The 13530-nt window shown below is 45.2% G+C and overlaps 2 protein-coding genes across 2 annotated transcripts in view; one reads left to right on the top strand and one right to left on the bottom strand.

The window, feature by feature from the left end:
• Positions 1–1981: 1981 nt before the first annotated feature.
• On the bottom strand, positions 1982–6028 carry gdpgp1 (GDP-D-glucose phosphorylase 1). Its single transcript, XM_048617088.1, has one exon. The coding sequence runs from the start codon at positions 6004–6006 to the stop codon at positions 4852–4854; it is 1155 nt and encodes a 384-aa protein (XP_048473045.1). The 5' UTR covers positions 6007–6028; the 3' UTR covers positions 1982–4851.
• A 391-nt stretch (positions 6029–6419) lies between these two features.
• LOC109927398 (tubulin tyrosine ligase-like family, member 6) overlaps positions 6420–13530 on the top strand; it is a 49130-nt gene continuing 42019 nt past the window's right edge. The window contains exons 1-2 of the mRNA XM_048617087.1: positions 6420–6481; positions 13116–13418. Coding sequence (XP_048473044.1) covers positions 13117–13418 — 302 coding nt within the window. The 5' untranslated portion in view covers positions 6420–6481; position 13116. The remainder of the gene's footprint in view (positions 6482–13115; positions 13419–13530) is intronic.

Below are 13530 nucleotides of genomic sequence, written 5' to 3'. Positions count from 1 at the left end.
ATTCGGCCCATCGAATCTGCTCCTGTTTGATACGTTTCTCAATCCAGCGAGGCAACGATCTAAACATGATGTAAAAAGTTACATATTTCAACAGGAACAAAAATAATTAAAGTAGCGACGTTTAGAGGGAAACAACACGATAAGGGGACCATTTAAACGCCCGGGCTTGAGTTACTTCAGCTCGGCACAGTAGAATGAATTGGAAATTCTGACAATTTTTAACGGCAGACAGCTAAGGCAGACAAGCCTAAATTGGCCTAAACCTGACTATTTGTGTACAGGAAATTCAGAACCTGTGCAACATTTTGAATATATAAATGCATGTTGAGATGAAAAGTATATAATGCACATATTTTGCGAATTTTAAAATAGAGGCAGATGATATAGGTCAGTTCTGTGAAGTTTTTCTGAAATAAAATGGGTCAGAAAGTGCTTTTTAAACAGTGACCTAAATGCATCAATTCTAAGAAAGCATTTGACTGCAGTCAACCCCTGCGCAACATCTCTTCCTCCTCACGCGGCTCAGGAAATTTGGCATGTCCATAAGGTCCCTCACCAACTCCTACAGATGCACCATTGAAAGCATACTGTCTGGGTGCATAACAGCCTGGTACACAGCTGCTCTGCCCAGGGCCATAAGAAACTACAGAAGGTTGTGTGCACAGTCCAGACCATCACAGAAGCCAACCTTCCATCCATGGACTCCATTTATGTGGCTCACTGCCATGGAAAGGCTGCCAACATAATCAAAGAGCTATCGTGGCCTGGTAATGCTCTCCTACAACCTCTTCTGTCAGGCAGAAGATACAGGAGCTTGAACACACGCACCAGCAGGTTCAGCAACAGCTTCTTCTCATCTGTTATTAGACTGATGAACAGACTCTCTAGCCTCAAATAACACTAATGTTTCTAATGTTGATCTGGCCTTGCGCATACCCTGTGCAATGTAACCTGTATGCCTCTGTCTAAGTCTTTTTTACAACCTTTGATCTGTACATCCTTGCTTACTATGATCTGCCTGTACTGCTCGTAAACAAAGCTTTTCACTGTATTTAGGTACACATGACAATCAATCAACCAATAGATAATGCATGGAATATTTGTATTACTGAGTTTACAACAGATCAGAAAACAATTAGTTTAGTATTAAAATAAAATTGATGGATAAACTCAGCAGGTCTAGCAGCATCTGAAGAGAAAAAGTAGATTTAATGTTCTGAAGATGAGTGACTGGACTGGGATGTTAACTCTGCTTTCTCTCCACAGACACTGCCAGACCTGCCGAGTTTCTCTCGCAATTTGTTTTAATTTAGTATTGGCTTCAGAACAGAAGTTCAAGGTTTCAATTTGGAAACATCAAAGTTCAATTCAGAAGGGAAAACAGTTTCTCCTAGCAGAAGCAATCAAGCTTTTACTTTACAAGAGCTGAAAATGTTTCAGTTGTGGAGCTTCAAGGCCACAAGGGTTTGAGTAAAAATCTTCAAGTTGTTAGAACTGAACATGTACAGGCTGTCAGAATTGTGGAAGGTTCGTGCCAGTGGATTCAGAACGTAGTCACAAAGTTGTCTCTGCAGTCCAGGGAAAAGACACTGGGAGGCGTCTGTTATGTAAAAATGTAAAGAGCTGAAAAGAAAATTCTCTGGAATTGAGTATCTTTAAAGGGATACTGGTGGAAAATAATTTGTAACTTTGTTTTGTTGTTTGTGTTAAATCTTTCCAACTGTCCCATATATGGCTGTGGTTGTTTTCTCTTTTGTGTAATAAACCCAAGCTCAGCTACTAAAGAACATCTGCAGCCTCATGTGAATACATTTATGTGCCTAACTACCACATTAACCAATGCAATAAACTAAAAGGATTTTCGGCCACATTATAGTCTGGCATCTGACTTGTCCAGTATTACCACCTGTTGGGACCATAACAATACATAAATCAAGATGTAAGCAACAGCATTCACTGAAGCACTGAACAAGGATGGGATTATCAGAGTGAGATGAGCTGTAAAGAAATCACCTTTAAAGGAGTAAACAATATGCATCAAGTCTCAGCCAATTCCATGATAATGCCATGACGGGCAACAGAGGTCTTGGCCGAGGGCAGGATAAAAGCTATCTGTTCAGCTACCTAAACAGGGGGCTACATATTACTTGGATAGGTATCACCATATAGTTAACGAGCAGTACTTGGTAGGTAGACCACCACACTGACAGCTGTATTCAGTTACCACCAACTATAATTCTCTATCTGAACCACGCTCTTGTAATTTTCCTCCTGTTATTGAATATATATGATTCACTTGTTTTTATAAATGATATTTAATAAGATATTGCAATGAAGTAGAGGCACCAATTCATGGAAGTTATTTTATATACATAAAAGTGCAATTAGAAGTATCCAGTTCAACCTATTCCATACATTTTGATTTAACATTTTTCAAGTCTTTATCCAGTTTCACTTTAAAGTTTTTGTAGACTCCTTGCTGTTTTTGGATTACAGTTTAAATCAAAATTCTGTCTGTTCTCATGCAAGTGTAAGAGTCTGCAGCCACTACTGGAACAAGAGAAGTTCACCCGAGGAGCCATGACAGTATTTAATACTCAAACATCACAAACACAGATGATCTAGCTGTTTCTGGGCGCTTTGTGTGCAAATCAGCAGCTGTGTTTCTATCGTTATAACAATGCCCACACATTTCAAAAGTATTCAAATTGGCTGTAAAATACTTCACGATGTCCTAATATGGTAGAAGGCGCCATTGAAATGTCAGTCTTTCTTTAAAGGCCCCACTTGTGTAATGTATCCCACATTTGAACACCTTCATGTGGGAATTTTTATTCTAATCATCCATCATTGCTGTGTCCACATTACATGAACTTTATCTAACAAACACCAAACAAAAATTGCTGATTTAATGAAGTATACAATTGCTCAGTCACTTTTATAAAAGGAAGCAAGCTGACGTAGAGCTCCCGAGCTCTCCAGAAGTTAGGAAGAATGATTAATTGCTTCTGAAAACAGTGGTCAATTCTTCAGTTTGCACATCATAATTTCACAGAGGCAATGAAGTTCCAAACTGTTTTCGTTGGCACCTTCAATCAATATGTCTTTGAAATGTCAGTACTTGTGGCTGTCAATACCACTGGAGCCATTTAGCCAAACTCATTTAACTGCTCATTGTTTTCAACACTCTTGTACTTTTCCAGTGTTGACGTCTCTTTGGAAAAGCAGAGTTCTCCAAATCCAAATGTTTCTCAATAGTGAAATGGGTTTTGAGTCTGACAAAGGTGTTGTACAGGGAGCAGACTGATCATGGCCTCAAAAACAGAATTCCATTCCTTGCCCTCTGAAGATATCAATTTATGCTGGGGATTCACTTCCCAGTTTCTGACTGTGCTTCATTGACCACTCAAGCAGGAGTTTCAAGTGTATCACAAGGCTGCTCATCAATGGGAGAGTAATGTCGTTGCTGCGTTGAGCTCAGCTAGCTGTCATAGGGTGTCCACATGCATGTCTTTCCCAAAAGAAGGCACCACACAGATCAAAACCCACTAACAGCAAGCTTCTGTCTTGGTAAACATTTAAGAAAGTGGCACATTCAATTCCTGAACTCAAGTATAATACATATAAATTAAAGATAAACATAAGTTGTGCACACGTGAACATCCCGCATCAGTTTTGCTATTTAGCTTACTGGCACAAAGGAATTGTAATGAGTACTTAAGAATTCAAAAAGGAATGCTGGATTCTGTGATGGTCAGCAGGGCATTGGTGAGACCGCATCTACAACACTGTGTAGATAAAATACTCTTTATTTAAGAAAGGATATCAACACACGAGCAGTTCAGAAAAGTTCACAAGTCATTTCTGCCTTGAGGCAACTTACGACGTCAATTTGGACCCATATCCATTGGAGTTTTGAAGAATGAGCAGCAATCTTGCAAGTAGCAAGGAGTTGGTCATTCAGACTCTCAAGTTTTACTGAAACACACAAGATCTCAAGGGGACTTGACTTGGTGAATGTTGTGAGGAAGTTTCCCCCTTAAAAGAAAGACCAGGGAATGCAGTTTAAAGATTAGAGGTCTCTCATTCAAGTCATGGATCAGGAGAACTCTTTTTCCAATTATGGGTTCATGGAAATCTCTTGCCACAGAGTGGTGGAGGTATAGAGCAATTTAATATTTTAAATAAAATGTGCTGGAAATATCTGGCAACATCTGTGGAAGGGAAAGAGTTCACTTTCAAGCCTGATAGTATTTTATATGCACTTTGGGGGCGGGTGGAAGAGCAGCAAGTGGAACAGATGGGAAAGCTGCCACAAAACAAAGGCAAAGAGAGTGCTAATGGTAGTAGAGAATACATACAGACAAGTACACGTGAGATGGCAGGGGTTAATAGCAGAAGCTGGATTAGCTCTGCTTTTACTGCATTGATGCGGAAATGTACTTGTTCCTGGAGGGTGGATATCTTGTGCACGGACAATTAACAGTTAACCACATCGTGTGGGTCTACAGTCAAGTGTAGGCCAGATGAGGCAAGGACGGCTGACGTTCCTTCCCTAAAGGGCAAGAGTGAATCAGGTGGGGTTTTAAACAATTAACAATGATTGTATGGTTGTTATTAGTCTAGTCTTTTTCTTCCAGAATTTTTAAATTGAATGTAAGTTTGCTTAAGTGGAATTCACTCCCATGTCCCCAGAAAGTCAGGTCTCTGGAATACTACTGCAGACACAATCAAAACATACCAGCATCTCCTCATCTAGGGATTTGTGACAAAAAGAGAAATTTGGCGAATGGCAGTTGAGGCTTTAACCACATCTTTGGGGTTAGGAGCAGATTTGAGGGGTTGAATGGCCTATTGCTCCTCTTGGTGATCATCCTGGAGGAGTTGGGTTATCTCTGAGAGGAGCTGGGAGTATTCCTTCTCAGGTAGTGAGTGTCTGCGGACCATTCCCAGCGCCGCCTCCTCGGTCAGGCTGCTGTACTCCTGCGGGGTTTTGAGGGGCCAGTGGCCAGCTAGTTCGCACAGAGCCACGGTGAAGGCCGTAGGATCCTTGGCCCCGAAACAGCTACGGCGTGGCCAGAGGATGATCCGGGCGCCGTCTCGCTCCAAAGAGGAGGTTTGGCCAGGCGGCGGAGTGCCGAGCGGGCAGCCCCGAGTCAGAAAGAGGTTGTGGGCCAGCGAATGGCGGATGAAGAGGCCAGTCAGGGCGTGGAGAGTGAGGGCAGCCCGGGTCAGGCCTCCATCACCGCAGTCTGTGTAGAGGACCAAGCCGCCGGCCGGGTGCTCGGACAGCAGATGGACAGGGAGAAAACGGGCCGAGGCTGGGGCCCCGGGCTCCAGTAGGGGACGGGTGGTTGCCCACTCTAGCTCCAGGCGCTGGTCCAGGTAGTAACCGTGCAGGTGGAGATGGTTGACAGAGGCCTCGGCGCCCAGGCTGTTGAAGCCGACGCGGAAGCCGGGATCCGAGCTCAGGAAGAGAAGCTCCAGAGCCCTCAGCACGGAGTCCTGGGTGAGGATCTGCGGCAGGCGACGGGCCGGTTCAGGCAGCAGCAGGACGTGACCCCACTCCAACGGACTGACATTGATGACCAACAAGGCCTCGGCCTCATCCCCAGCCTCTCCAAGATCCCGCTTCCGGAGGCGGAACAGCACCTCCCGGGCCGGGATGCGGGTGAAGTTGAACCGCTGCGGATCGAAGGGCTGCCGGAGGCTGAGGATCTCTTGCGGTGGCCGCCGCTCACGGGCCCGCTCGGGGTTGAGCTGCGCTACCAGGCCCCGGCGCCCCGGCAGGACGCGGGTGGGGGGGCCCCGGCGCGGCAGGCGGTAACGGAAGCAGCCGCTGGACAGCCGCTCCTCCCAGGCCGAGAGCAGAGCCGCGTCGAAGCGGGAGCCCGAGCCGCCCCACTGGACTCCATTCCAGATCAGATCCTCCTCCGAGTAAATAAAGACCGGGGCTTGGTCCCAGGGCAGGCCCAGGACTCCGTCCGGCTTCGTGGGCGCTGCCATCTTGCTCTGACGTCACGGGTACCGTCCGTTACCATGGTTTCCGCTGGCTGCACACCGTCAGAAGTTAAAAGGGGAGTCAATCGAAACTAAAACAAACCCTGCAAAATCACAGAGAAACACCTCGTGGATGGAAATCTGAAATAAAATTAGAATTAAAGAAAACAGTCAACGAAGATCATGTCTCGCCCATCGCGGAAGAGCCAATTAGAAATAAAGATTATAGCAGCCAATCGAATCTCGCGATCACCAACCAACCGGTGCGCCGGTGCTCCGCGTCGAACCAATAGGAGGAGGGCTGATAGTTAACAGCCAATAATAGGGAAGCTGGTGTCGCTGGCAACCAATCGGCATTGCGGAGGTCGGGTGGCCAATAACAAGGTGTGTTTCCTGGACCAATCGGAGGTGGCGTCTAGTTGCCAGGGCGACGATGGGGCCAGAGCCGTGTCCGCGGCCTGGACTGGCAGGTGAGCGCCAGGTGAGTGACTGAGAGTGGGAGAGAGGGAGGAAGAAGAGGCCCTTTCAGCTACCAGCCGCTTCCCACTCCCATCACCATACTGCTACCACCGGCCCATTGGGAGGCCCGGGTAAAGGTCCGGGCTTTCAGATCCGGCCATCGCTCTCACTTCCCGCTTCGAACCCATAGCAACGGGGTGGCGGGGGTGGGGCGACTTAGCAACGGTCTGGTCCGGACCTGATCGGGCCTGTCCTGACCTGAGCGGTCCGGTCCACGCATTGAACTGAGTCATCTAGACTTGAAACGTTAGCTTGCTCTCTCTCAATGGATGCTGCCCTGACCCTACTGTGATCTTCAGCATTTTTACGTTTTCAGTCTCATAAACAGCGAGCCGCAGGTTTAGACATGAGGCTCTGGCCAACATCTCTGTCCAGGCTTCCTGCACTGCTCCAGGGAAGCTCAGCACAAGCTGGAAAAACTGAATCTCATTATCCGCTTGGGGACCCTGCAGCTCTCTGGATTCAATATTGAGTTCAATAATTTTAGATCCTGACCACCTCCTCCGCATCCAGCATATCACTCTCCGCCACCTACAATCTCACCCCACAACCAAAGAGATATTTCCCTCCCCACCCCTATCTGCCTTTCTTAGGGACCGCTCTCTCCGCAACTCCCTCATCCGCTCCACATCCCCCACTAACCCTACCACCCCCGGTACCTTTCCCTGCAACCGCAGGAAGTGCTACACCTCCCCCCTCACCCCCATCCCAGGCCCCAAGAAGACTTTCCACATCAAGCAGATGTTCACCTGCACATCTGCTAATGTGGTATACTGTAGCCGCTGTTCCCGTTGTGGCCTCCTCTAAATCGGGGAAACCAAGCGGAGGCTTGGCGACCGCTTTGCGGAACACCTACGCTCAGTTCACACTAAACAACTGCACCTCCCAGTCGCGAACCATTTCAACTCCCCCTCCCATTCCTCAGACGACATGTCCATCCTGGGCCTCCTGCAGTGCCACAACGATGCCACCCGAAGGTTGCAGGAACAGCACCTCATATTTCGCTTGGGAACCCTGCAGCCCAATGGTATCAATGTGGACTTCACAAGCTTCAAAATCTCCCCTCCTCCTACCACATCCCAAAACCAGCCCAGCTGGTCCCTGCCTCCCTAACTTGTCCTTCCTCCCACCTATCCCCTCCTCCCACCTCAAACCCCACCCCCATCTCCTACCTACTAGCCTCATCCCACCCCCTTGACCTGTCCATCCTCCCTGGACTGACCTATCTCCTCCCTAACTCCCCACCTACACTCACCTTTACTGGCTCCATCCCCGCCTCTTTGACCTGTCTGTCTCCTCTCCACCTATCTTCTCTATCCATCTTCTATGCGCCTCCCCCTCTCTTGCTATTTATTTCAGAACCCACTTCCCCTCCCCCATTTCTGAAGAAGGGTTTAGGCCCGCTTTCCTGCTCCTCTGATGCTGCTTGGCCTGCTGTGTTCATCCAGCTCTACACCTTGTTATCTCAGATTCTCCAGCATTTGCAGTTCCTACTATTTCTTCCATATTGAGCATGGGTTCATCTGCACATCTGTCAAATTGTTCAACTGTATCAGCTGCTCCCAATATATCGGTGAGACCAAGTGTGGACTGAGAGACCGTTTTGTAGAGCACCTGTGCTCAGTACGTGACAAACGACAACACCTTCTGGTCGCCAATCCCTTTAACTCCCTGGGTGACATTTCCATCCTGGGCCTCCTCCAGTGTCACAATGATGCCACCCGCAAACTGGAGGAGCAGCACCTCATATTCCACCTCGGGAGCATACAGCTCAATGGCCTAAACATGGAATTCACCAGTTTTAAAATCTCCCCACCCCTGGCCTCACCCATGTCCAACCCTCCCTCTCATCCCCGCCTCCTTGACCTGACACAAACTGTCCATCTTCTCTCCCATCTATCTGTCCCTCCCACCCCACTGACCAATCCCCACTACTCCCTACCTGCACTCACCTATCACTATCCCACCTACCTTCCCCAGCCCTACCCCTCCTCTATTTATTTCTGAGCTCCCTTCCCCCTCCCCATTTCTGAAGAAGAGTCCCGATCCGAAACGTCAACTTTCCTGCTCCTCTGCTGCTGCCTGGGCTGCTGTACTCTTCCAGCTCCATACTGTGTTATCACCTCCTCCCATGTCCTTTACTCACTCCCGCACCCTTGGCCATGTCATCACATGGGTTGTTTTCATCACAGCTAACCCATTTTCACCCACTAATGGTCCATTAGCAGCTTTTCTACCTGAGGAAGGGTCACTTGACCCAAAACGTTAACTCTGATTTCTCTCCATAGATGCTGAGCTTTTGCAGCAATTTGTATTTTTGTCACAGCTTTTCTATGTCTGTGCTCATCATTTGTAAGAATCATACAATCCCTACAGTGCAGATGGAGGCTATTCAGTCCATCGTGTTTCTGAAGGGCATCCATCCCATACACAGCCACTGTGCTGCCAGTCTGTCCAACTGCTGTTTTCTCTCTGTGGGCTCCAACTCCACCTATCACTTACTTCTTTCTCTCTTCACTCCACAATCATCTTCAGCAAATATACACCTTTTTCTAGTTATTGTCAATATGGAAGAAGGATCACTGGACTCAAAACTGTAACTCTGCTTTCTGTCTGCAGATGGTGCCAAACCAGCTGAGTTGCTCCAGCAATTTCTATTTTTGTGTTAGAGAGGAGTTCATTTGACCCAAACTTTCGTACTTCGCCTTGCATTGTCTCACTGGCTTCGAATCTCCTTGGAAGGTGTTTCCATTGTACATATGCAAGTTCTCATGTTCTAGGTCTTGACAATTCAGGGAGCACTTGTGTGAGGCCACACTGCCGTTCACGTCCTCACCTATCTTTAGTCTATTTGACCGAGCTTCTCTTGCTGGCTTCTCACTATGTCTGTTCCTTCTGAATTGGGGCCAAATTACTGTATGTTAGCCCCTATCCCCACTGCTCAATTCCGATGAAGTGCTTAGTGTTTCACTGTATTTAAATATTTAAATATCAGTGCATTCAATTGAATGGTTATCCTATGGTATGATTTTACTGAGGTTTGTGAGCTTGCATAACTTCCTTGCTCTACAGCTATTCCCTCATCAGAAAGGTAGGTTATAGAATAATTTGTTTTGCTCTCAAATGTTTATGGAAGGAGCCCCAGAACAGTAAAGTCACACTTGATTATCCCTTCTTCGTCTATCTTCTTTATCTTTGATGGTTGTCATTACCTAATTGGAATTCCTCTATCCGGGGAGACCCATCAGGGAGATCACTGATGCATCATGTCAGCAGAACCTCCTGCTGAGATCAGAATAACAATCGAGCTGTTTAACTGCAGCCATTGCAATCTGAATGTTGATTGCACTTGGGTGAGGTAGGTGGTGTCACAGTGATAGTGTTACTGGACAAGTAATCCCCAAGTTTTAAACTAATGAGCCAGAGTCGTGGGTTCTAATTCCTCCAGGGCGGCTGGGAGAATTTAAATAATCAATCTGGAATTGAAAGCTAGTCTCAGTAATAGTGACCATGATATTACTAAATTGTTGTAAAAACTGTCCTGATACACCAATGAAATCTGCTGTCCGTACCTCAACTGGCCTACAGGTGACTCTAGATTCACACCAGTATGGTTGACTTCACTCAGATTTTGATAAATAAATGCTGGCTTTGCCAGTGATGCTCACACCCTAAGAAAAATAAAAATAAGTTGGTATTTGAAAGACTCAACATTCTGCCAGTGATTAACAGGATGAATTTCTTCAGCCAGAAGGTAGTTTATCTGTGGAACTCATGGCTGCAGAAGGCTGTGGAGGCTATGTCATTGAGTTTATTTAAGACAGAGGAAGATAGGTTTTTGATCAGTAAGGTAATAAGGTGATAAAAGATTACAGGGAGAAGGCAGGAGAACGGGGTTAAGAAACATATCAGTTGTGATCAAATGGTGGAACAGACTCAATGGGCTGAGTGGCCTAAGTCTACTCCTATGGCCTATTCCTATGGTCTTAGGATAGCTGCTGATGGGCTGTTTCCTCCTGGCTTGGATCATAATTCTCATAATGGTCAGCCATTTAGGTCTGAGATCAGGAGAAGTTTCTTCAGTCTGAGAACTGAGAGTCTTTGGAATTCTCTACCAAATAGAACTGTGGATTTTCAGTCGTTGAATAGTCATAGTCATAATATTTGAAGATTTGGAGGGATAGGTGTTTCCGCACCAATTAGGCAATTGAGTGGTATAGGTATAGTGTGGGAATTAGGAGTTGAGGTGGAAGGGTGTACTGCGATATTACTGAATGGTGAAGAAGGCCTAGAGACTACATTTGAGAGGGCCTATTCCTACTTCTGCTTTTGATGTTGTATAACGTGAAATTGCTTTCTTTTTATTTGTTCATGGGATGTGGGCATCATTGGCTTGGCAGTGTTTATTGCCCATTGCTAAGTAACCTGAGATGGTTAAGAGTCAACCACATTGTTGTGGATCTGGAGTCACAGAGAGGCCAGACCAGGTAAGGATGGCAGATTTCCTCCCCTAAGTGGCATTAGAATTACATGAGTACAGTGAAAAGTTTATGACGTTGCCGCTTACGGTGCCATCTTGGGTACAAAGATACATAGGTACAGCTTCTTAGGAGTAAATTAGAAAAATAAAGAAAAAAAGTTCAGCATTACAGATCTTTGCACCATCTTAGGTACAAAAGGTATCTGGGTACAAAATCTTGGGGATAAATTAGAAGAATAAAGGAATTCAAAATTAAAGCCTTACTTAACCACGTAAGTTTTAACAATGTCAACAGTGTCCATCATTAGATTAGCTTTAATCCCTGATTTTTCATTGCAGATGGTGAAAATGGGATTCAATAGTGGGGTTCGAACCCAAGTCCCCAAAAAAAAGCCTGTGGCTCCAGATGACTAGTATAGCAATGTGACCACTATGCCATCACTTCCCCTTCAGCTGTCTCAAACATAATGTAATAACAATTCCTGATGTTAACGTGAGATCTGAAATAGCTGAAAATGGAGATGTCAAATAGTGTCTGTGGAGAGATAAGCAAAGATCATTGTTCTGAGCAGAGTCTTCAAAAAAAGAACTTTGAGCTAAGTTAGAGAAGTAGGAAATAGATTAACATGAGAAGTGTACCCACAATAACATCCATCCTTCTGTGTGGTTTTTATGAAGTTATTCTGGCTGCGGCAGAAACATCGCACCACTAAAAAGAGACACTACAGGTCTGAGGGACAATGCTCCAGATCCCTGTCATGGATCAATAAAGGGAAAAGACATATTAAAATTTCAGGAGTAAGGAGAAAGACCCTTCGCCAGGAGTGCAAAAGGCAAGTGAGCTGCTTTAATGGGAATGGAAATTGCACAGATTAAGTGGGATTCAGAGCTGATACTACTTTTAAAGAGAGATTTTCACTTGAACAATGAAAGAAGCTTTCCCTTCAAAATACAGTTTTTAAATAAACATTTATTTTACCATAATTGTTTTTTTACTCATTAGTCAAACTATACTGCTGATTTTCTTAACAAATGTGCTTTCTCACAAAGATTTTTTTTGAGTGTTGGGTCTGGTGTAGTTGGTGTAGCTGAGGTGTAGTTTGTCTAGCAGAGGAGGGATGAGAGTTTTCCATCTGGCAAGGAAAGGCTTGTCAGGGGGTGGGGAAGAATTGTGGGGAAGGGAAGGAATCAGTGATGAGACATGGGTAAGTTGGAATAGTTACCCAGAATTTAACTCTAATTGTAATCCTCTAGCATTTCCTGGGTAAGTATCAAATTCAAATATATTGGAACCATCCAAAATCTTTGAATTTAAGGGGTTGCTAAGGGGAAGATTACAGATACAATCTATTAGAATTTTCTCAATATTAGTTAACTCTTTCAGGTGTTAACTGTCTTGTACAACAAAGGAGAATGAACAAGCTTCACACAGACAACCACACTGTCCGTTTTGAGGGAGCCCAATTTTATTTTCTCTATAGCTCAAACTTCAATGGGAAGGACGGAACATTCAAGTGACCCCATGCAGGACTAGATTTCAGCAATGTCACAACATGCACGCCCACATTTCTTATTAGAACCAGTGAGTAGGATAGCATTTCCACAAAATAGTTCAAATTTAAATCACTGAATTTTGCATGTTTAAAATTTGTGTGAACTTTAATCATTAAATATTAAAGACCGGTCTGTCTCACTGTTTCTCCCTCTCTCCTGCCGTTTTATTAACTGTCTCCAATCACAAGCTTCTGTATCTCTTAAGCTTTCAGCATGAGGCCACATCAACTCTCGGATATTGAAATTGGGTCACAGTGAGAAAAGGTTTGGGAAGCAGTGATCTAAAAAGATAAGGTTTCCTGTGGATGGGCTCACTGCCTCCCAACACTCCCTCAAAATCACATAGTAACTTCACTTGGAAAGATATCACTGTTCCATTACTGTCTACACTTGTAGCGTGTCCAGACCTTTCAGGCTGCTGTATCTGCTGAATTTGAACCAAGATCACAGAGCTGACAGGTCTAAGGCACTGTGCTGCCCACCTAGATTGTTTTTGTTGCTGTTCATTCTGAGACCAAGGATGTTTTCCTAAGTCCCTTTCACCCATCTCTGCATTTCACAGAATGAATCCTTCAGGCGGTGAGAGTGATTTTGAGGAGGAGTCAGCTGATGAGGAAGCAGAGAATGAGGATGAGAGTCTGGCTGAGGACTCGGAAGATGAAATTGAGCCAGTTGAGAAGCAACCTAATGTGCTGAAAAGGAATGTAGCAGGCAGAGATTTGGGATCACACATCAAACAGAGTAAACAGCTGGGAGACCATGAGGCACTTCACAAGCAAGACCAGATACTAACCAATCAGAAAACTGAGGGAAATAACACAACTATTAAAGATGAAATGCTTAAGAAAAAAAAGAAGAAAAGGAGGTAGAATGGCTCTTTTAATTTTAACTTAATTGTCACAACACTTTCTCAGCTACTCCCTCACTGACGTGTGACTCTAACAGTCTCTCACACTGACCAGTTTGTCTCACTGTTT

Source organism: Rhincodon typus, chromosome 36 (assembly GCF_021869965.1).
Source record: "Rhincodon typus isolate 14 chromosome 36, sRhiTyp1.1, whole genome shotgun sequence".
NCBI lineage: Eukaryota > Metazoa > Chordata > Chondrichthyes > Orectolobiformes > Rhincodontidae > Rhincodon > Rhincodon typus.
Note: the sequence above shows the minus strand (reverse complement) of the source record. Positions and strands in the feature narration are given on the sequence as shown.